The sequence below is a fragment of the Phoenix dactylifera genome, unplaced genomic scaffold, assembly GCF_009389715.1.
Source record: "Phoenix dactylifera cultivar Barhee BC4 unplaced genomic scaffold, palm_55x_up_171113_PBpolish2nd_filt_p 001716F, whole genome shotgun sequence".
Lineage (NCBI taxonomy): Eukaryota > Viridiplantae > Streptophyta > Magnoliopsida > Arecales > Arecaceae > Phoenix > Phoenix dactylifera.
In genome coordinates, this window is record NW_024069015.1 from 17,147 (window position 1) to 41,766 (window position 24,620).

The 24,620-nt window shown below is 37.8% G+C and overlaps 1 protein-coding gene across 1 annotated transcript; it reads left to right on the forward strand.

The window, feature by feature from the left end:
- The first annotated feature begins 338 nt into the window (after positions 1–338).
- LOC103722028 (alanine--tRNA ligase-like) lies at positions 339–21,548 on the forward strand. Its single transcript, XM_008812446.4, has 22 exons — positions 339–938; positions 1,511–1,651; positions 2,865–3,011; positions 3,138–3,290; positions 3,429–3,558; positions 6,001–6,097; positions 7,462–7,582; positions 8,557–8,616; positions 9,892–9,942; positions 10,047–10,142; positions 14,022–14,123; positions 14,805–14,927; positions 16,075–16,218; positions 16,328–16,399; positions 16,479–16,554; positions 16,631–16,773; positions 16,897–17,005; positions 17,084–17,271; positions 19,986–20,075; positions 20,216–20,398; positions 20,907–21,077; positions 21,181–21,548. Exons 1-22 carry the CDS (start codon positions 423–425, stop codon positions 21,253–21,255), a joined length of 2,988 nt encoding a protein of 995 aa, XP_008810668.2. The 5' UTR covers positions 339–422; the 3' UTR covers positions 21,256–21,548.
- Positions 21,549–24,620: the final 3,072 nt, after the last annotated feature.

Consider the following 24,620-nt stretch of genomic DNA (forward strand, 5'->3'; position numbering starts at 1 on the left):
AATGGATAGATGTGCAAAAAAAATATTTTAAGACGATCATAATAGAAAACAAAAAGATAATTTCAAAAATTTATTTTATTTTTAATTAAAATAAATATAATTTTTATTGACGGTTTTAGTAAATTCGTTATCTTAAGAGCATTTATATAAAAACAGTATTTTATAAGCATATAGTAATAAATATAAATTTCAAAAAAATATTTATGCAAATTTACATTTTTACAAGGTACTCATATAAAAAAATAAAACCCTCTGGTGTACGTTGATAGTTTCTTTGGTCAGAGTGCCCCTAACAGGGCTCTAACTGATCCCTATTTGAGTATTGACCAAGTATTGGTGGAAACTTTGAGAATCGTGTTCTATCTATGGACGAACGAATCTCCGTCCACGTATAAATATCTTTTAAATGGCCGGCCTCGGCCATGGTCTTCTCCGACGTTCTCCCGCCGCTCCGCTTCCTCCTCTCTCCAAGGGTTAGGGTCAGGGTCAGGGTCAGGGTTTCCTCCACCGCTTCCACTCCCCATCCGCCGGTAGCGGAGACGAAGGAGGCAACACCACCACCGGGGGCGGCGATGGAGTGGTCGGGGAACAAGGTGAGGGAGACCTTCATCTCGTTCTTCGAGAGAAAGGAGCACGTGAACTGGCGTTCGAGTCCGGTGGTGCCTTTGGACGATCCCACCCTCCTCTTCGCCAACGCCGGGATGAACCAGTTCAAGCCCATCTTCCTCGGGACCGTGAATCCGGCGAACCCCCTCGGCAAGCTCACCCGGGCCTGCAACACCCAGAAGTGCATCCGCGCCGGCGGGAAGCACAACGACCTCGATGACGTCGGCAAGGACACCTACCACCACACCTTCTTCGAGATGCTCGGCAACTGGTCCTTCGGCGACTACTTCAAGCGGGAGGCCATCTCCTGGGCCTGGGAGCTTCTCACCCAGGTCGATCTCCATCCCCATCTCATGATGATTTTCTGACCAAGATCTCTCCTTTTGCTTTTACTCCTTTCTTTTCTTTTTCTTTTTTTTTTTCCGATACTGTTTGTTCAAGATTTTGTGCGTAAGTAAATTGGGCTTCTGTTTAGGCTAATTCGATATACCTTTTAAGAAGTTTCCACATCCGGATCTCAGTCAATATGAATTCTTTGTTTCCATATTTTTTACTGTGAAATTTCTTATACTGTTGGAAAAGAAAAATTCTGTATTTCTGCTTATCGATCTTTTTAAAACCTTGAGTGGAACTAGTTCTGCGAAATTGCGAGCTTCATTTTTGCATAATTCGAATTTACAGTTCGTTTGCGTCAAAGGAAATGAACAAAGGATTCCTTTTACATCATGCAGATACCGTGATATTGGAAAGAGTCTTTTTTTTTTGTGTGTGTGTGTAGATGTTTAGAATGTTCTAGCTTTCACCTTCACTAAATTTGAGAAAATTTTGCAAGCGGAGTCTGGTCTGTCTGAGTTTGTTCATAAAATCAGCTGATAGTTACTGTTATTGTTTGATTTGTCCTCAGGTCTATAAGTTGCCTGCAGACAGGATCTATGCCACCTATTTTGGTGGCGATGAGAAGGCTGGTCTTGCAGCTGATACTGAAGCAAAGGAGATATGGCTAAAATTTTTACCTCCTGGACGAGTATTGCCCTTTGGTAGTAAGGTAAGGTAGACATTTATCTGGCAATGCACATTCCATACTATGTTAGGTATAAGGGATGAAACTGACATTTTGTAGATATTTATATTTGCATTTTACCTTCCAATTTACCATTTCTCATGAACTAGCCAATGGAGAGAGATCACTTAATTACTTTGTGTATGGGACCCAAGTTGTATGCTTATAGTATTAGTGTCAGTATCACATTAACAACTGACCAAATATTGATGTTAACGTATGTTCCTAGGCTTTGATTAGTACTGAGTGCAAAAATTGCTGTAGGTTTCAAGATATTTATTTAGGAAACAACTCCTGTTGAAAATGCATGTCTCTGAAACTGGTGGATAATAGATGTAAAGAAAGTCTTGAGAAGGACGTGAAAGTTTCAGGTATGGTAGAATTTTTGGAGGATTATTAGATGAAGACATGAAGTATGACAAATGGCCGCAGGCGTGATGCAGCTCCAAATTCAAAATTGAGCTGCTGAAGTCTTTCCATGCAGAAACTTGTCCATGTCTGCAACTTTTACCATTTTCTGCTATGGAATGTGGAAAGTTAGAGCTAAAAGGATTCATTCAAGAGGATTAGAGTGGAAGAAAACAGAAGAGAGAGAAATTAAAGAAGAGACAAAGCTGAGATAGTAGATGAGAAGAAATAATTGTGAGGAAAAACCTCCATAAATGAATTGTTTAAAATAATCTGTAATACATACAAAACTCCTACTCTTCATGGATCTCTGTCTATGTACAACATTTTAAAACAACCCATAATCGGGTCTGGCTGAATGTTGGAAGCTGATTTGAGTCTCATGTCAGTTATGGTGGAAAATTTTCACTTCTTGTGTTCTAGATGAAACTTCGAACCATGATAATTTCTATCTTGACAGCTACTCAATTTTTGGTTGCATTTCTCTTTTTCATGTTTCTCATTTATTTCTTCTCATTATGATCGGAAAATTTTTGTGGCACTCTTTGGTAATCATTGGTGCTCATCATCTTCTCTGGTTACTTTCTTCTTTAATGATGATATTACTCTTTACTTTGTTCTCTTAGTGACTTCCAATTAAATTACATCATGATGCTCTTTAAATTTGTTTTAGTAATCTATTTTTCTTATTGTTGAATTTGCATGATGAGATGATAGAATGTTAAATCTTGAATGCACACCTTATTTGTATTCATCTTTATTTTCTTGTACTGTTTTGAACCTCGAACAGGACAATTTCTGGGAGATGGGCGATACTGGCCCTTGTGGGCCTTGTACTGAGATTCATTTTGATCGCGTTGGTAACAGAGATGCTGCTTCGTTGGTCAATAATGATGATCCTACTTGCATTGAAATCTGGAACCTCGTGTTTATTCAGGTTTACCATCTGACTCTGTCTTTCAGTTCATGATTGTGTATTGCGTGATACTGTTCTTTTTTGTCCTTCTTATGGAAGAATTGTTTTCCATTAATGTATTTAAAACCTCCAGTGATATTTCTGCAGTTCAATAGGGAAGCTGATGGCAGCCTAAGGTCTTTACCTGCGAGACATGTCGATACTGGAATGGGTTTTGAACGTTTGACTTCAATTCTTCAGAACAAAATGAGCAATTATGACACTGATGTATTCTTTCCCATATTTGACGCTATCCAGCAAGTATGTTTATAATCCAATCAGCCTTTTTGATTCAAAACTTGTACTTATTTGTTGTGATGAGAACTCAGTTCAAAAATAAGCACGAGGTCTCATTCGTAACTATTTCTTTTATTTATTGTTTTTTTCTTATGATTACAGTTGACAGGGGCTCAGCCATACTCTGGAAGAGTCGGGCTAGATGATGTTGACAAAGTTGATATGGCTTACAGAGTGGTTGCTGATCACATAAGGACTCTTTCTTTTGCTATTGCGGATGGTTCTCGTCCTGGTAAATGTTTAGCATGTTATGTATTTTTATATTTCTCATCATAATATCCTTCATTCTAGACTTCTAGTTTCAACTTTTACTATACAGGCATACTAGTTAAATTGAAAAAAACTATGCTTAGTTTAGACAGTACACAAGACTACAACTTCAGAAAATGATAATAGAATTATTTCAAGTTTGCAAAAAATCTCTAGTTAAACCATCCAAAGTGTTTCTTTGTTTTTGTTGTTTACCCTGAATCCTTTCGAAGCTTGTAGGCTGTTCTTAATTTTCTCTCATGTTTGTATAATTTTTCACTGTGCCAGCAAATTCAAGATGATAAAGACTAACATTCTTATGTTAGAAACATTTGTGGAAAGGCCTGTTCTGTAGTTTCCATCAATCTTGTTCAGCCATCCAGAGTGGCCTAGTCTCAAAGGCATCGGCTATGATGTTTTTGACATTTACTTGATGCTTGTTGTGTCTAACACCCTTCTTGGGTATGCAATGAAAAAGGATAGGAAGCACAATGAGAGCAAGAAAAAGAGAAAAAAGAAGAGAAAAGAAGGTGAATCTCACTCCCATTATTTGGATCTATAGGGATAAAAAAAGAAGAAACTTAACTTTTAGGGCAAAATAGGAAATTAAAAATTACATATAAGGTGTCGCTTTTATTCTTCTCCATTTTATCATTTTTTTTATCCTCTCATTTTACTGTCTAAAGACTCTAAACCAAGGTTTACAATCTCAATATTGGATGGTGTAACCAGTAGCAAACCGAATCATACACACCAAATATATATCTTGCAAGTTTGTTTTAAATGTTTAAATGTAATATGATTTAACTTTTTTTTTTGTTACATGCCTAAAGAATGTTGTGACTATATGATTCATTGTTAAATTAACTAAGTATAATATTGAAAACATAAAAAAATTAGGAATACAATATTCATGCATTTGTTCAAATTCCAAGTTGAGTGTCTATGTCCCTTATACACATTTTGTTCACATTCGTAGTTGGGTCCTAGGACTTGATTCTAGCATTGGTATTGTTCCCACCCATCTATGGGATGTAAAAGAAAATGAAAAGGAAGAGAAAAATACCTGGATCCCACCCTTCCACTCTCTCCCTCTCTCTCCCTCTCTTTCTCCTCTCTCCCTCTCTCCCTCTCTTTCTCCTCTTTTTCTTGAAGTAGAGGGAGAAAAGGGAGTCAGACCATTTCTCCCCCAATTCCCTTTCTCCCCCAATTATTGAGGCCTTGAACTAGTGTGGGGTCCTTACTTGGTTACAGGAAATTTAGTCTGGTAAGGATTGGTTCACACTAGTTGGGACCAAATACCATATCGAGACTATGAAATGTCCTAGTTCGTGATTGATATGTTACAATATCGACCAAACGAGGCAATTCAGTACAAAGTTGTATACCATTGGTCTAAACAAAAGATTCTGACTTTCTATATTTCTGTTCTTATCATGGTACGCCGTACTGAACTCGACAGTGCAGGGCGTACCATACTATACCGGTTTGGTACCGGTACCTTAGTACGGATGGCGCAGCAACACTCGATACGCCAAAAAAAATTCTGTACCGTACCGATGCTGTGCTGTGTGTTACCGGTACGGGGTCCGGTATCGAGACGGCGAACCTTGGTTCTTATTCTCTTCAATTTTCTCAATTTGAACAGATTGCAAGTACTTTGGTTTAGGTGTTTCAAGAGCCACATTTCGAGGACTTATGTTGTAAGAGCAGTGAGCAGAGTTGTATGAAATATGTAGGTAAATGGCAGGATATGAAACTACTTCAATTGTAACTGTAGAATTAAATCACAAATTTCATGGCAAAATTTTCAGTACCTCCATTTCCCAATAGTCACATTCTTATGTGAATTCATGGTAAAAATTGAAAAAATAAAGAAATGGGAAGAATAATATAATGCTTCATCATTTGTGATTATCATCATCTCTGCATTTGCTTGAAACAATGCCAGAGGTCCATTTAAAAAAATGCTTCATAAATGACTTATGAAGCTAATCAGAAACAATCGGGAGAAGGTTCATTTTTTATGGTTATCGTCATGCTTAATTGCTGTTATATTCTAATAAGTAGTGTCCTGATTTATCAAATGTGATTACCTTGAGATCAGGAAGCTGATATCAAATGCTGCTTAGAAGAGATGCTGATGCTACATGTTGACCAATCTGTCAAAAATTCATTTCCGAGCTTTTACATACATAGAAATAACTATCCTTTAGGTAACTGAAAATATTAACAGTGGCACTTGAAAATCATTGTTCCCGATTAATGCTTGTATAATTAATTTGTACGTTAATGTTTTTTTTTTGGATCAACAGTATTCCATTATCTCTGTCATTCCATTATAAGTGAATTCGAATTATTCTTGTTTGTTTTGTGAATACAAATCTGTCTCAAGGCTGATAGACAAGTACTATTTTGTGTTCAGGCAATGAGGGACGGGAGTATGTTCTTAGACGTATTCTTCGACGTGCTGTTCGTTACGGCAGGGAAGTTCTAAAAGCACAAGAAGGATTTTTTAGCTGGTAGGAATGATAATTTTCTGTCATATCCTTCGGTGCCTCAAGCAGTATTATTTATCATACATGCCGTGCATATTTGACAACGTACAACGTTCTAAATACTGCTAAGCTTAATGAGTATTGGAATTGTTGTAGGTTGCTGGGATGTTCTCCCGGTAAGGACATGTTTATGTACTCAATAACTGGGGAGCAACTGTTTGTTCCCCTCTAACTTAGTGAAAATTTCGGAACTTAAGTCCCCAGACATGCCCTAAGTGCATTCTAAGGATGTTTAGAAGCCTTGTTATAACCTTGTGGAAATTCCATATATAGAACAGAACACTTAAATTTATGTTTGGACAAGCATTTTTCTATCTGGGACATTTTTTCTCTGTCTGTGATAGATTTCATGAACCATTGCTGGATGTTAATTGGGTGTCTTTCAGGAGTAATTGAGGAACTTTTGTTGATTTAATTGTATATATTCATCATAAGATCAGGGGCAATGATGTCAGGTCAATATGATGGTCTGGCTTGGCATGTGGTATGCAATTTTATGAAATGCCTAAATGAAATTGAAGAGTCTGATAATGGTGTTAACTGTCTAATATGGTAACTGGAGAAGGTTCACAAGGTTGCCAGGGGAAGTGGGTGCTGCCACATGTTAACATGTAACAGTGATTGATTTGTTGAAACATGAAATGTTGGAGTTGGACTGAAGAACTGGGACAAAGGTGTAATTAACAGAGCATGCTATCTTGGAGATCTGGTGCATGAAGTCTGTCCTATAGATCTTGCTACAGAATGGTTTATTGCATTTTTGTGGTATGTGGGCTTAAAGAATAGCAGAAATGGTTGCTATCAGCAACATCATATCTTATTTTAATTTGATTGCAGTTCCTCCAGTAAATTGAGGTTTCGTGATTTCTGCAGTAATTCATGATCATTGCAATGAAAATATTATGAGTGCCATGAATTTCCAAGTGATGCTTAAGCATGTTATTTGCTTTGAAGACTTTTCGAGAGCAACCTTTCAAATAAGTCCACTGGAAGGTGGTGGTCTCTGGGTGTCTGACTAGCAGAATATCCTTGGCATTTTGTATGATGGATAAATGCTTAAATATGATAAACGATATTATAAAGGATGTGTTAATGGTTGGGGGTTGACTAGCTTGCAAATTGCTAGGAGAATGCTTATTAACATGAAGTCCTGAAATATGTGATATAGGTTCTTGATTTTCCATTGTCCTTGTTTCTAGCTTGTCTCTACTCCTAAATTAAGCCTTTTTTTCTTAGGTAAGGGAAATTCAACTTTATGTGTGTATGCTTGTATTGTTGATGGAGATTTTTCTTGTCACTGATCTCATGATATGATTGTTGATATCCAGTCTTGTAGGCATTGTTGTGAAAGTGATGGGTGCTGTATTTCCGGAGCTTAAGCAATATGAGGCCAATATTGAAGAAATTATTGCAGAGGAAGAAATAAGTTTTGGGAAGACACTAGTAAAGGTAATGTTCCTTAGCAGGTCTAAATAATCTTGACACAGGTTTAATATTCCAGGTTGTTTGCTCTGTTTGTAAAATATTTGTCTTTGCTACTTTGTTCCTTAAAAGATTTGTCTGTATGAACTTTGTAAGGCTGCAAAAAGCAAACTGCATATCATTTTTTAAATTCTGTGTGCTGCATGATCAGTCTGATAAAATGTGAGACTTATTTGTAGCTACATAGATGTTCGCATGTATCACTGGTTCTTTTTGCAGCATAGGTCATGCGTCCTTAGTCTTCTTAGTTTTAATGAATTAATGCCTGCAGTTTAATATGAGAGAGTACACAGTTTGCTCCCCCAAAAGGGAAAATTAAACATGGTTTGAAGTGCCAGCTGTGGCAAACCATGCCAATACTGATACCAGACACTGTTGGCAAAGCACTTACCAAGTTCATTTTTAATATTTTTAAGTAAAAGAGGGATTTAAGTACTTTTTTCTTCAGCATGAAATGACACGTGTCATGCCAGCAGGTGAGCATCATGGATACTGGCACTGCTACCTAAATGATTCTCCAGATTTTTTGTCTCAAATCCTTCTAAATCACTTGCATATTTTTATCGCATTCTTTTAGGTTTGGTTTATATGTGCTGTAATGTCATGCATGTTATTAATTAACAAAATGGAATGCATGCACAAGATGGGAGGAGACTGCTGCCTGTTAAATGCCTTTATCGTTTTTCATTTGAATCACTTTTTATCCTTGTCAGACCACTTCATCGTCAGCAAGGCGAAAATCTTTGGTTAAGGAAATAAATTATCCAGAAAATGAAGGAGAAAGGCAGCAGCCATAACATTATTGAGCACATTCATATTCAAATGCATGCAAACTAGCAAACATGGAGTCAATTTGTTTTAATTGTCTATACTGATGCTGTTATTCTTATATTTGCTTTGCTCTATTTGTAATCAAGCTTGATTGATTATCCTACATTCAGGGAATTGAGAAGTTTAAAAGGGCTGCTCAGGATGTCCAGGGGAACATATTGAGTGGTCAGGCAAGTCCTCTCTGGTCTAATTGTCACAACCTTGTATTCTTTTCCAAATCATTTATGTGATATACTTTGCTGAAGCATTTGCTACCGGCTTCTACTTAAACATTCAGTGATTTGTTATCATCTGGTGTGGGTTGGATGATTTCCGCCTTTCTTATTTCTTTAGTTTGTGTCCCACATTTTTTTTGCTTTTTTCCTTTCCTTTTTTTTTTTTTGCGGGGTAGTGGGGGATGGTGTATTGGGCGGACATGGGATGCTACTTGGGTTTTGTTTATCCATAGTTCCCCATATCTTTCAAAAGGCCTGTCTTCTTGTCTTAAAATAGCCCAAGGAGGTTTTTGGGAAGCCTTTATCATGGAAAGCAACTCAAGGAATGCTGCCATGGAAGCTTGCTCAAGTGCTTAGGAGTGCCAATGAGTTTGTTTATCTCCTTCTTGGAGAAAATATAGCTTTATTTAGAAAAGACACTTCATTAGCCTTGGTATCTTAGTTGTCAACTTCTTATGGATGTCCAATGATTATAAGTTAATTTCTCACTTCAATTTTTGGTCAATGCGATAGATTTTGGCTGACTTGATTTTCTTATATATGTTGCTTTAGTTGATACAATGAATGTGTTGCCATTCGCTCCATATTTTATGTCCACTGGTTGCTTCTTTTATTTTTAATTCTTTCTTATGGAAGATTTTGTTTCAAAAGAATGCCTTTTTCTTGGTATTTGGGTGTTGTGCATTGATATGCATTGTGAGTTGCTGTCCTCGGAGAATGATAAGCCAGAGGGTGTTTATTTTGTTATTTCTTGTGTACCTGTTGACGACGCCCCATTCTTCTTTACCGTTTGATTTTTGTGATTAGCATGATTTTCAACATGAGACCATACTGACTTGTACAGGTAGGGAATCAATACTCAGTATGCTCTGTGCTGAGTGTTGGTACCAAGTATTGTTTGGTACTGACACCATTCAAGTTAGATATTGGTAAGGGTATTGGTATACCGGTGCTGAAAACCTTGGTGATCAGACTAACAAGAAAAGTTGCATTTTCCTCTTTTTATGTTTTTAACATTTTTACACTATTAATCTTTAATGTGCAATTGCATTTGGCTATGAGGTTTTATCAGCTTCTCTTTTCAGCATTTTCCGAGTTTTTCTAAAGCATTTTTTAGAATATATTTAGCTTTAGGTCATGTCTTGTTTCTGAGTTTTTCTAAAGCATTTTTTAAAATATATTTAGCTTTTGGTCATGTCTTGTTATGTGGTGTGATTGCTGTGGTTGCAGGATGCCTTTATTTTGTGGGACACCTATGGTTTTCCGATGGATTTAACTCAGGTAATTATTCATTCATTATATGGCTTTTATTCCTGTAGACTTTCTTTTTAACTTGCAATGATTAGTCTTTTTCTTCTCCCTTCTCCAACTGCCTTCTTTCTCAGCTAATGGCAGAAGAAAGAGGACTAACAGTCGATGTCGAAGGTTTTAATGTTGCGATGGAAGAAGCCAGACAAAAGGCTAGGTGTGCTCGGAACAAGGCATGTTCTTTTCTTACATTTCTCTTCAAAACTTGATGTTTATGATTCTTAATTTTATATTAAAGTCATTATTCTTTCTGGGCCTTTTTTGTTCCTTCTGAATCTGTATCTAAGTAACCATATACTCTGAAACTGTGGCATTTTATGTGATGCATCCGTGGCCATAGGCAGTCTTACTCTTTTCCCTTAACAACACTTACCTGTCTGCTATATTATAACGTGCCAATTCAGAAAAGGTATTTGGACTGCTCTATTACCAAATTATTATGGGATGGGAATAGGAAAAGATGATCTAGGTTTAAGGATTGACATATGGATATACTGTTGGCTGCTAGGCAAATTGGAATGTTTCTAAGGTGAACTTAGGGGCTGTTTGGTTGGCCGGTTAAATAATCCTCAGATAACTTCCCATTCAACTGGGAGTCATGGAGGAGATAAGAACAGACAGAAAATTAAGGGATCACAGAGGGTATCAATAATCCCAAAAATTTGATAAGGCACTGCACAAAAAAGATAATTTCTGGTATCCTTGAAAATTAGAATAATGGGATTCACTCCACCTCTAATTCTTTAAAATTCTTAGACCACTTGCTTCTGCTTTCAAATCTTACTCGTGAATGCACAGGTTATCTTAGACACCTTAATCAAACATCCAAAGAGGCCCTTGGTTTCTGGTTTGCTGGAATTCCTTGTCAGGGATAGGAATTCCAAATGGCTGAAATTGAGCTTATCTTGAACCATGAACCCTCAAATTTCTGTGGATTGTATGGGATAGGAGCTATTGTTAGGGATAGAATATCTTTATCTTTTGCTTAATGTGAGACTTTTTAGGGCTTGTTTGGTTGCCACATCAGGTTACTGTTCATAACCTCCTTGCATGGGAGGTAGTTAACGGGCAATAAATATGTGGGACAAGAATTTGAAGGGACCTAGGAGGCTTTAGACACTAGCAATTGTAGAAAAAGAAAAATAGGACAATGAGTTTATATAAAAAGGGTGATAGGGATAATGGGAACTCCGACAGCCTCCATCAATACCTCGACCTGTTTGTTTTTTTGCTTTCTTTTCTTTGCCTCTTCCATGCGAGCATAAGATACTACCATTTCCACATCCAAAGAGGCTTTGAATATGTTGCCCAGATAGACAACCCAAGAGGGGGGGTGAATTGGGTTTTAAAATAATTATTACAATTAAATGTTTTATGAAATACTAATTAACACCTTTTGCAAGTTGATTAATTAGATGCTATGTGCTGTGAATGAAATGAAGATAAGGAACAACAGAGCAATCACAAACACAAGGAATTTATAGTGGTTCGGAGCTAACCCTTGCTCCTACGTCCACTCCCCAAGCCTCACTTGGAAATTCACTATAACCCCTCGGATTACAGCCGGTTGTTTTACAAGCTCACAACCCAACTTGTTGTTTTACGAGGTCACAACGAACTCGGTCGGTTTTTCCTGGCTCACCGACTAGAACCGCCCGATTGTTTTTCCGGGATCACAATCAAACCCTTACACGTTGGTTTCAACCTAGGCTCACCAACAAACCTTTACACCCTTGATTCAATTCCCTGATTGAATCAAGTAAAGGACAAATGGATAGAAGGAACAAAGAGAAAAATACAGCTTCTAAGAAAGCAGATATTCAGCAATATAAACAATAGAGAAGTTAAGAGCCCTCAAACTAGTTTATGACGATGTAGAGGAGGGCTTCTCGAACTCTGGGTCTCCTCTTGAATGTCTTGAAGACTTGAAGGCTGAAGGAGACTTCTTTAATGCTGGGAAGAGTTGGTTGAATGGAGTTAATGGCCCTCTTCCTTCTTTTCCGTTGAAATCAGTTTGCAGATGAAGATTTCTTGTTTTCTTAGAGTGGAATGTCACTTCTCTGCCGTGCTACAGTTCTCTGTGGCTATTTAAGCCATTCTCCACGGAAACTAGCCGTTAGACACAATCTACTAGCCGTTCTGCACATTCTGCACATCCTGACAATGTGTCCGTTGGGATCGGAGTCGACTCACGCGATTTGGAGTCGACTCGGCTGTAGCAGGAGTCGACTCATGCTTTTCTGGAGTTGGCTCGGCAACTGTTCCGGATTTGAATTAAAGTGGTCTTCTCTACTGGGAGTCGACTCGACTTAACCCGGAGTCGACTCCCCAAAATCTGGAGCTGACCTGGCACTTTTGGAGTCGACTCATTCCAAGGAATCCATAGAGGTATTCTTCAACTTCGCTCACTCGAGTCGACTCGGAAATTCTGGGAGTCGACTCGGCGCTCAGAGCCCGAACTCCCGATCTTCTGTCTTTTGGCTCGTGCAGTCTTGGAGTCGACTCGGACTGTTTCGGAGTCGACTCGGCTCTCAGTATCCGAAAAACAGTCTTCTGTCTTTTTGGGGTAGCGCTGCCTTGGAGTCGACTCGAACTGTCTTGGAGTCGACTCGCGTCTCAGAGACAAAAATACTATCTTCTGTCTTTTTAGGGTCGCGCTGTCTCGGAGTCGACTCGGGTTTTGCGGGAGTCGACTCGGCTCTCAGTGTCCGAAAGTTGCTCTCTGACTTTTGCCTTGTATAACACTGAGAGTCGACTCACGCTTCCTTTGGAGTCGACCTGCCAACCATCGGAGTCGACTCGCGTTCCTCAGGAGTCGGCTCGGCTCTCAGGGTCCAAAATGACTTCTCTGTCTTTTTGTCTGTAACTCCCTGGAGTCGACTCATACTACTCCGGAGTCGACTCGGCAAGCATCGGAGTCGACTCGCGCTCTTCAGGAGTCGACTCGTTGACAGGTTTTGAGTTGGGTCTTTCTGTTCGTCTGTCTGTTCTCAGTCGGAGTCGACTCATAATGTTCCGGAGTCGACTCGAGCCTGTGCCAGTGCTTCTGATACGCTTGGAGTCGACTCATAAAATTCCGGAGTCGACTCGAGTCTCAGACTTTGGTTCAAATTGACTTCTTAACTTATCCAAAATATCTTGAACCAAATCTAGAGACACTTAACCATAAATTTACCAGATTTTTACTGAAACACTAGATTGAATTCATTAGTAAACATAAGATATACTCAAATGCTTTGAGCTCATCAAAATCAAATAGGGTTATAATCAATCACTCCACAGAATATAAGAATGTAAAACCCCAAGACTTGCTAGAGATTGTCTGCAGAACTTCATTTTGACAAAGGTTTGAAGTAGAACACTAATAAAATTGAAGAAAACCTATTTGATTTGGAAGATGAAATGTTTGTGATTTAGATTTGTTTATAGTTATCAAAGGGTTTTAGTATATGGAGTTTCAGGGGAAAAAAATACTATGTAGAAGAAAAAAGAACGTTGGAAGATGATTACTGTGGAGTTAGCGCCAATTGATTGAGGGAGTTGCTGCCTTTGACCAAACTGCAGATAATTTAATATCTCCCTTTCTAAATGTTGTGCTCTCTCATGGTTGGTGACCACTATGATCCAAAATATTTGATCCTGCCCCAGTTTTGGTGGGGTGTCCATTTCTTTGGAACAATTGGATCTATGATCTAGTGTTATGAGCCTTTTAATCCACAAATGTGTCCATTTTCTAGCACACGTTCTTCATGCTGTAATTTTTTTTTTTCTGTCACTGTTTTATGAATGGTTCACTTCAATTGATGCGGCGATGGATATAACAGAAGCAGTTCATGCTATTATGAGCACTATCAACTATACTCTGCTGCATCCTGTACAACAGGCTTTCCACTATATTTTAATGCCCTTGGTGGTCAGATGTATTTCAATGGCTGGAAATTTTTTCCTAACTTTATCCTTTCATAAAATGAGGGGAATTTACTGGTTTTCAGTAACCATTTATGATATTAATTATTGCTTTATTGCCACATGCTTGTGTGAATACTTGACAGGCAGTTGGTGACACTATTGTAATGGATGCCGATGCTACATCAGAGTTGCATAGGAAGGGTATCGCTACAACAGATGACAATTACAAGTTTATCTGGCACCAGGTTAGGACCACTTAATTTCATTGCGAGCACTTTGGCTTTAATTGGTATGGACCTCTCAATGATTTCATGCTATAAAACATCCCACTAAATTATTTCTAAAACAAATATCTTATCTAGCATAAATTGGTTGTTCTCTGGTCTTATTTCTCAGTCAAAGTTTGAATGCTCTATCTGGTTGCTAATAAAGTGAAAGAAATAAAGCAAGTTAGAGAGGTTCTGTTGTTTGATATTGAAGAGGAAAGCCACAGAGAGAGAGAGAGAGGCAAAGAAATAAGGGGCCAAAATTTTAAATAATCCTAGAATTATTATTCTTCAATAAAAGGCAGTGATTTTGAAGGAAAATAACGGATAGGCAAATGGTTCAAGATAAACATATTCTAAACTACTTCCACAACTTTTTCTTTGATTTCCAGTGCTCGACTAAACATGAGAAATTTTTTGCGCTTTTCTTTTTTTTACTTTCATTTTCTCAACAACCAAACAAAGCCCTACCTTTCTTACGGAATAATATGAGAGATCATTGTTTTATTGTTTAGATAACTTTTTTGAGGATGCTTCCATGGTTTTGAAAATATGTTTATTTACACTGCCTGCTCATCATGTCCTATTGCCTGATACCAAATGCCTTCTTTTTATGTTTACATGGTTTTATCTGTCAACAAAATATTTGTCTTCTACTAGGACCATGAAAGTGCGATCAAAGCTATATACACTGGTGCTGAGTTCCTTGAAACTGCCTTTGCTGGAGCTGATGTTGGTCTTGTTTTGGAAAGTACAAGTTTCTATGCTGAACAAGGCGGTCAGGTACTGCTCCTGCTTTCTGGCCAACTCCAATTTGATTAGCTTATTCATGTTACTTTTACATGAGGTCTGAATATTTTTCAAATATGAGTTACTTGTAACTACATCGGGGATTTATAACCAGACTCCCAACATGTAACATTGATGGTTCTCTGAATATGTGTTGTTTTGATGGAAGTTTCCAGAATTTCTTATTGTACTATTATGGCATTTGTTCTTACCCCTCCCCTTCCACCCTAGAAACCATGTTAATGAAACAACTTGATCCAGACATTTACAATCGGCATACATGATGTGAGAACATTAATTCGATTGATATTATTTGAACATGCAACCATGTGATTCTCCATTTCAAATGTGTCAAAATAACGATTGGAAAAGAAGGCAGTATATGTGATTCAGGAAATCTAGAAGTGTGGAAGTAACCTGAGTTACTTCCCTTCACATTTTAGTGCTGCTTCTGATTAAAAGCGATTAGCCTGCATCCATTCCTGACCTTTTGACAAGCTACCTTCTCCCCATGGCCCTGCTGTTTAATTTCCGTTCGTCAGAGTCCTGCCTCTTTGGTGATGACAACTTTGCTTCATGTAACCCAACTTGTATGTGAATATGTACAAATGAAGGGCCAGGTTGGGGTTATCTTTTATTGAGCTAAACGTAGAAACTAGTGTGCTAAAAAACTATGTAATTCAAATTTAAAATTTTAGTTGGATGCAAATTCTTATTCTGAATTTTGTTCATAATATTGATGCCATATGTTATGGCTTTGAAGGGATTTTTTTGTAGTGGAGTCAACCAAGTGGATTCCTTAGATTTATTTTATACATTCTATTCTAAATTGTTACAGATGGCACACAAAATAATCTATTATTATTTCGTATTTGGCCTTTTGCAATATGTCTGTCTATCTAAATAGAGAGAGAGAGAGAGAGAGAGAGAGAGAGAGAGAGAGAGAGAGAGCATATAGGCTAAACATGGCTGATTGAGAAAACATTTCCATACACTAGAAAGTATGGTCTCTTTGATCTAGAATTTCATTTGCATCATTTAACTACATCCTATTCATGTATCTTTCATACTGTTGGTCTCATTGATGCCACAACGAACAAGATTGTTCTATTTCATGTTTCACTTGACCTTTTGGCTTCAGATATACGACACCGGGTCAATTGAAGGATTGTTTGGATCATTTCAAGTTAGTAATGTTCAAGTTTATGGAGGTTTTGTACTTCACATAGGATCAATTGCTGGAGGGGCCAAGGCTTTTTCAGTTGGCGATCAAGTGATATGTAAGGTGAAGTAAATAAAAAAGAAACATCAGTTTGTTATGTGCTTTTTTCTTTAGAGTTTTCTGTGAATACTGATAATTGTGTCCCTAACTTCCTACTTGGCTGCATTAATAGGTTGACTATGAGAGGCGTACCTTAATTGCTCCTAACCACACATGTACTCACATGCTCAATTTTGCTCTCAGGGTATGAAATGTTTATGCTTTATAAAGTTGGTGTTACTTTTTTTAACCCTTGTCTTGATCTTATTGCCATGAGAATGCAGGAAGTTCTTGGTGATCATGTTGATCAGAAGGGCTCCATTGTTCTCCCTGAAAAGTTGCGTTTTGATTTCTCCCATGGTAATATTTACAGTAAGATTCCTTTCATTTAAGTGTATTTAGTTCTTTTCGTAAAATTTACACCTAATTTTAACAGGAAAACCTGTTCATCCCGAAGATTTGAGAAAAATTGAGTTAATTGTGAATCAGCAGATTAAAGATGAATTAGATGTATATGCAAGTGAAGCAAGCCTTGCTGCTGCAAAGCAGATAACTGGACTAAGAGCAGTCTTTGGAGAAGTACGTTCTTAGTGAATTTTTCATAAGATGTTTTAGTTCAAGCTTAATTCTTGAAACATCATTTTGGTTCATTATCATAATAACTGTGTGCAATCATTGCTATGCCTGCCTTCATCTGTGTAGATCTATCCTGACCCAGTTAGGGTTGTGTCAATTGGTCGTAAGGTGGAAGATCTCCTTGCAAATCCTGATAATAAACAGTGGTTATCCTATTCTACAGAACTATGTGGAGGTCTCTTTTTTAAACTCCAGTTTTGTTTTCCTTGGGGATTTTTTGCTATTTGATTTAATTGATGATTTTTTCTGCCAGGGACCCATATATCAAATACTCGAGAAGCTAAGGCATTTGCCCTTCTGTCTGAGGAGGGAATTGCTAAGGGAATTCGGAGAATAACAGCTGTCACAACTGAATGTGCGTTCAAGGCAATCGAGTTGGCATCATCTCTTGCTTCTGAAATTAGTGATGCATCCAAATATGAAGGAAGCCTGCTTGAGAAGGTAACACAGCTGTCTATATAGCTTGTCACACAATTTACATGTTATGAGCTTAGTCGGCATTCACATTACTTGGGCATAATATAAGTGCTCATAGTTGATGCCTATCATAGAGTTCTGGTATACAAAAATGTTAGCAAATTCTGGAATATCGCTGTCACATTTGCCAGAAAATGTGAAACTTATAACCCCTAATCTTCAAGACCTGTTCTTCTTGATTAATTTGAGATTAGTCACCAGTTTTGAAATTTTGCTTAGCAAAAGAAGTCTCTACCACCACTTACGGTATAAATGGAATTTATTTAAGAAGGATGGACAATGACAGCAATATTCATTTCTCTGGATAAGCCTTCTCTTCCCTAGCCATCTGCAGTGATGCAGAAAGCAATCTGCATTCGAAAATAATCAAGATTTCATGAAAATGCAAACCTACAATCAAGTGAGCATTCAAGGAGCAAATTGTTGCCATCTGTGCTCGGAGCTGTCTCGGTCTGATGATTTAAGAACGTTTTCTTGCTTATTAAAATGTATGAGCAGCATCTAGAAAGTTTTTCAGGCAAAGAACTGGTTGATTAGAGATCTTTTAGTATTTTCTATGCTGTCAGTATGTTACCAATATTTTGTTAATTGATATCATATCACAAGAGGGAGTTGACATGTTGGATCACGATTCACGAATGATAAGATTTTCAGTAGTGAAACAACATAAAATAAGAAGCACCCGATTAAATTGTAATTTGATGAATAATGAGTAAGAAATCATCATATGATGACACAAAATAATTATCACGTCCAATAACCAGGATGGTTCTATGGCATCAGGTAGGTCTCTATAGAACATCTTAATTTAAGTTATTTGACCTGAACAAACATAGACAGGTTTATTGAACAAAATTCTCTTGTGAGTTAAGAGATTAGAGAAGGAATCGGATCTTGAAGATGGTAGGAGAGACATGGGGGAAAAATCAATTCTAGGTCTTATCTCTAGAGATACTAAATCTCTTTTATCTTTACGATTAAAAGTTGGAAATTTCAAGACATTGCTAATTTGATGTTTTGGAAGTTCATCAATGATATTTTTGTCAGTGTAAAATTCAAAGGAATAATTTTATCATAAATATGGATTTTCTAATAGCTTTTAGGGCTTGTTTGGATGCCGGAAGAACTTATCAGCTTGGCGAAACTTCCCAGCAGGGTTTCAGGTGAGAATACATGGAGGAAATCAGGGTAATTTAAAGAGATTAGGAAGACAAGGCTCAGTGATAGCTAATCCCCTTGTCAAGGTGATTTATCTTATCCCTAACTATTAGGGATTACCTGTCAACCTGCTCCCTCAATCTTTAAACTCTTTAATTCTGCCATAATTTTTCAACTGGATTCCTGCTGTAGAAGATCTTATCACACTGATGAGATCTTGTGGCATCCCAATAGGCCCTTAGGATGTAAAATTGCAACCTAGACCTGGTTTGTACAATCCAAAGGATCATAATATCTCTACATCTGGATCCTATGATCCGTAACTATACTAGTTAAGTGATCTAATGTGGATCACTTAAACCATTTCGATTCAGATCGTATGATCTGGATCATGGATCATAAGATTGTGCAAATAATGATATTTACTTCTCATGTTATTATTGTGCTACAGCACTGCTACAACACCTTGGTCTAACAAGGGATTTTAGATGCCCTATCTAGGAACTCATTTATTGACTCAAATTGGGAAGTGTTAGCAAGTTTGTTGAGTCTATACTCTATAAGAAGCCTAGTTGGGCTGGTTGAAGATCTTTGTGCAGGGTTTATTTTGAGGAAAAAGAACAGACTTCTGTTCTTCCCACCCCTCACCTCCTTTCAGTATCTCTTATTCCCTATTTTCACTCTTCTAAACTTTACATTTCTTTTCTTTTTTTTATAAAAAATCTGTGCAAGTGATTAAGTGTAATTGCTGCAAGCTAATCTTTCTTTAAGACTCTAAAGAGACCAGCACCAACTAATAAATTGCCTTTTGATTTTTTTGGGACATCCAAAGATCTAACACAGAATTTCTTTAACCTTTATGAATTTTATTAATTGCCCAAAAAAGCCTTATTGCCTTGTTTGGTTACAAGCGGACTTTTTCACCCAAACTCTCATTTTGCCAACAATGGAAGGGACACCACCAATACAGACTTGTAGAGCAATAATGAATAAGCTCCATACATCAACTTGAGTGGGGGCACGAATTTCATGATAAAACTTTTGTCTGAGTTGCAGCAGAACACCCATTCCTATGTTCAACAGTTCAAGCCCTTTTGAGTTGTGACTGCTCAAGTAACTTTCTGATATTATTCTATGATATCTTAATGAATCAAAATACTGGATTTATTTTCTTGTAAGCATGTAGAAATACAGAAAATCCAATAAAAAGACAGGCTTTGTGCTGTTGAGAATTCATTAGTACTGGTAGATTATTTGTATCTTCTCTTCTATTCTTTAAGATGATTTTCTTTTCCCCTAGTAAAGTTTCAAATTCCCTTGCCAATCAGGAAGCCATGACCCTAATCTGAACTGCCATGTTTCTAGTTGCTTTATATTTGATTTATATTGAAAGATCTACTGTTTGTGTTAGTTGTTGACACCATTTTTGTGTTGAAATCCACATTACAGAACTTAAACAGCATAAATTTCTTATTTGGAACATAATGACAGGTTCTTAATATTATCTTTCTTTTTGTCAGAAAGTTGCTTCTCTGAAAAGTAAGATAGATGCAGCGGCTATTCCAGCAGCCATAAAAGCAGATCTCAGAGCCAAGACCTCCCAGCTGGAGGTATGTTACACATACTGAAATAAGTTATTTGCCATGAAAAAATTCGGGGGAGAGAGAGAGAGCTGTATTCCTTCGTATTTTTCTTTCTTTAGACAACTATTTTCAATAGATTTGAGACTTCATGTATTGGCCTGTGACAGGATCAAATTAGAAAGGCAAAAAAGAAGATTGGTGAGGAAAATATCCAGAAAGCAATTAAAGCTGCAACCAAGATTGCAGAAGCTGCTGCTTCTGAAGGAAAAGCTTTCTGTATAAGCCGAGTGGATGTAGGTCTTGACACCACTGCTGTTAGGGAAGCTGTTCTGAAAGTCATGGATCAAAAGGTCATTATCTTCCACCTTTCCCCGAGTTATATTCTCTAACTAATGCTGCGGATAGAAAATTATGGCAATATTTTAAACTCAGTTAGTTGTAGACCTTGCAAGTCTAGGGCAGTTCTCTTGAGAAATGCATTTATAGAGCCAAAGAAGCTTAGATGTGACCTAGACTGTTGATTCGTAATTTGTGTATACATTTTTCTTATTCCTGAGAGCAGAAACACTTCACATTATCCTTATTCTTTCAACTGCCAGTTATAATCAATGGTCATGCCTTCCCTGAAGCTTGCAATAGCAACAGTTAGATCATACATGGGTATACATGCATATGTACATACCTACATAAGGTGCATTAAGGGTTATGATAAATTACAGAAATACCCTCATGCAAGTAAAGCTAACTAGTGCAATATGTGAGGAGGTAAAATTGTCATTTCTTGGTAGGACCAAATTATAAACTTTACCTTGTATGTATCTATGCACCTTCTTTCTATTACCTCTTAAGTAACTGCAGGCATTAGCTATAATGGTGTTCAGCACGGATGAAACATTGAACAAGGCAGTGGTGTATGCTGGAGTGCCTAAATCAAAGGATGGCCTGGTAGTGTTGGAGTGGCTGACTGCTGCTATGGGGCCTCTGAAGGGAAAAGGTGGTGGTGGGAAGAATGGTATTGCTCAGGGCCAGGTGAGCTATTTTTTCTGACTGTCATGCAAATAAATACACACAAAGAAAAAGCTCTGATTACAATGAATGTATACTAAATATATATCATGATCTAACTACGCAGGGAAGTGATGCTTCTCGTGTGGATGAGGCTATGGACGTGGCCTCAAAGTTTGCTTCAATGAAGTTGGGGTCGTAAATAACATTGGAGTGTATGCCAGCCGATAAAGGCTACTAATTAATCTTTGCTTGCTACAATGAATTACCAGATAGCAAAAATTTACAGTTCATTACAGAAGCAAATGGAAAACTGATTTATAGGTTGGATTTATGCACAATGCCTCAACAAGTTGGGCTCAGCGACATATCTACATATTGATGGTATGGGACATGAGCAAATTCACCGTCATCTAATTCATTTTTTAAATTCTTTAGACGTTTGCCTGGTAATACGCCTGGTAATCAAATGATTCGAAACATTTTTTGACCTCATGTTTTCTTTTCTTGTTATTATGTTCCATAGTCATGCAAAAATGGTGTCTTTTTACTTCGGAAATATGTTTCTTTTACCAAGTTCCGCCAGTGTTAGGTGGTATTTCCGTGTTATAGCTTCGGTCTCTTGGACTAGGCATGATAACACACTTGCTTCTCCGGATACATGCCCACTCCAAATCAGCTAAATTTTGCAATGAAATAACTATGTTGCCTAAGCTGGCCAAGGGCATGGTCACAACGTTTGGCTTCGGCAACAGGTCGGCGAGCTTTTTTCGTCTGGATACCTGAGAAATGAGGGAATTCATGAAAGTTCAGAGAGTTTCAACTATAAAAATGAGGATGATAATAATACAAGTAAATTCGCTGATGCATTCAAGTTCTTTTCATGTTAAAACTTTATGGGAAGGGAAAATCGCTAGACCACATGGGACTGGCAGCGTTGTTAATTTGTTATTCTGGAGTAACAGGACATTCATAACCATTAAATATAATTATCAGGTCTTTGATCCAATTACTCATGTAAATCGTCGTGTGCCAAGCCTTCCTGTATAGGCTGTTCTATTGCAAGTTTTGTCGGATTCTTTTTTCATAACTTTTGTTCATGTTGCATCGTGGGAGTCTGCCCTCAAAATTTTTCTTTTTCCCCCTCTTCTCAAATGTGTCAAAGTAATGCTTCTATAAGAGCATACAAAGGTTTTTATTACTTATATTCTATCTTAATTGATTATTTACTAGTTTGCTTTTATCTGTTGTACTCTATAACGCCAACTTCTAATATATCCGTGTATGAGGCAAATCATTTGCATTTTCCTACCCATTTTTTCCATCTGCACTTTTTCTCATCCCGCCTTTTCTATCCCATTTTTTATCTGTGCATTCTTCTTGTGGTTGCTAACCACAACATAAAAAAAATCGAGTCCTTCTAACTTTTGTTATTTACTTAACATAATTTTTATTAAAAGGTTCAGACGCCAGATTCTAGTATTCAACTATTGCAACTCCAATATACTGATTTTTCATTCTAATCTTCTTAATTTTGCCACATCCATAACAAAATTCTTATTTTTTGGGCTGCAGTTCATGCCTAAAATCAAGGTCCAAATGGACCTATTTTTATGGCTTTTGGGCAGCCCTGAGCTTGTCTTGGCAAGTAAAATACATAAGTGCTTATACAAGCATGGAATTATATATTTGGCTAAGCTTAAAAAAAAATCCTGAACTTTATGATCCATTTTAACTTAAGTCCTGAATTTCAATTTCTCACAATTCGACTCCCAGACTTATAATCCATCAACAATAGGATCTCTTCGTTGCTCAGGTGTTACATACTTAATGGAAAAGGGCATGCGCCTCGCACGTGCCCTTTCAGGTTCCTTATGTGTCACTTCCAAAAGCAAGCCTATATTGTTCTGATGACACTTGGCCTTCATTTGCCACCAAAATCAATTCATTTCCCATCAAAATGGTGTCTTTTGGTCTTGCTAGAGAATATGTTTCACAAAGCCAAAAACAGAGGAGGAGGAGAAGGAGAAAGAAAGAGACTGGGTGGAGATTTTGGCAATGAGTGCATATTCATCTACTTCACACTACCAGCATTCTCCGAGCATTAATGAACGCCACTACAGGCTGCCAGTGGTCGAGCACACCTCATGGACTCCCTAGAACCCTAGGAGGAGATTATATGGATGTGGTTTGGATGATCCAGCTGATCTTCTAAGTGGATATAACAGATTTACGTGGAAGGACCCTGTAATGTGCGCAAGATCAAAGCAGATTATACTTGGTTTGCTATGAGCAAAAGACTCACAGGAGACTCAAGTGAGGAGGCTAAGGAGACTGGAATATGGGTAGAGAAGTCAAGCTGAGAAGCAGGGTGAAGAGGTGCAAAGGTTAACTGCTTTGCTGGCCGAGAAGAAAGAGGCACTAAATAGGAAAGGTGGTGAAATTTCAAGAATGTGTGAGGCCATCCAGAGCTTGAAGGGCACTGCAATGAGTCATAGGGCACAAGAAAGATGGTTGTTCTTGGTGTTGGCATTAATACTTGGGTTGTTTTTGGTTACCTATCATGTGGTGCAAGGGACGTGCCCCAAACACTCTAAAAGGGCAACTATCTCACCTCCCTTAAAATGTTGTGAAGTGCCATATTTTTATAATATGTTAGGAGTTGTGTAGTTTCGGTAAGCTTTTGTGGGTTGGGTGAATGCTTGTAAGAGCAGATGTTGCCTTTTGTATCTATGTTATGGAGTGAATGGAATTTACTGCCTTTTGTACTTATTTATGTTATCATGCTGATGCTTCGCTAATTTTCTGAATTGGTTCAATCCTGATATGGTTTAATTCTGTTTGATTAAATCCAATACATGTAATAAAGTGAACAAAATTGATGCATTGCAACATGTAATGAACTAAACTTAGGGAACCATCTTGCTGCTGAACATAAGCAGAATATGTCATTAAGTTAAAATGAAATTTACATTGTTCTAATTGAGTACATATCATCAGCAGGCCAGACTTAGTCCGACGAATCCCATTGAGTTTTCCTATGGTTTCCATTGAGTGTTATGCACGAGCTGCCATCGATTACCTTGCCAGAGCAAGATAATCAACCTCAACCCCCTTTCTATGCTTATCTCCTAGTCCCTTGGCCATCGCCAATGGCTAGATTGCCACCGGTGAGTCGCCAAATTTTGTTGGAAACCAGATGCCCTATTCTATACTTCCTCTCCCTAGTTTCTTGTTTTGCCGACCACCACCGACCGTGGCTCGTTGTACAGATCATCGCCGTTGCCTTGCCGCCGGACGCCACCATAGGTTGCTGCCCAACGGCCCATTGTAACAACTTGGACAGCTCCTCACCTTCCTCTACTCTCTCTTCCTCTCTCTCTACATGATTAATGGACCTTTGAAGGTCCATATGTCTAGGTAAGCTCAGGATAACTGTTGACCCTAAGAGGGATCCCGGGTCGCCGATATGGAGCCCCAGGAGGGGTTTTCGGACTGATTTTGTTATGACCATCTACCATAATTTATGGATGGTTATAATTTTTTGATGATGAGATCTGGCCCTAT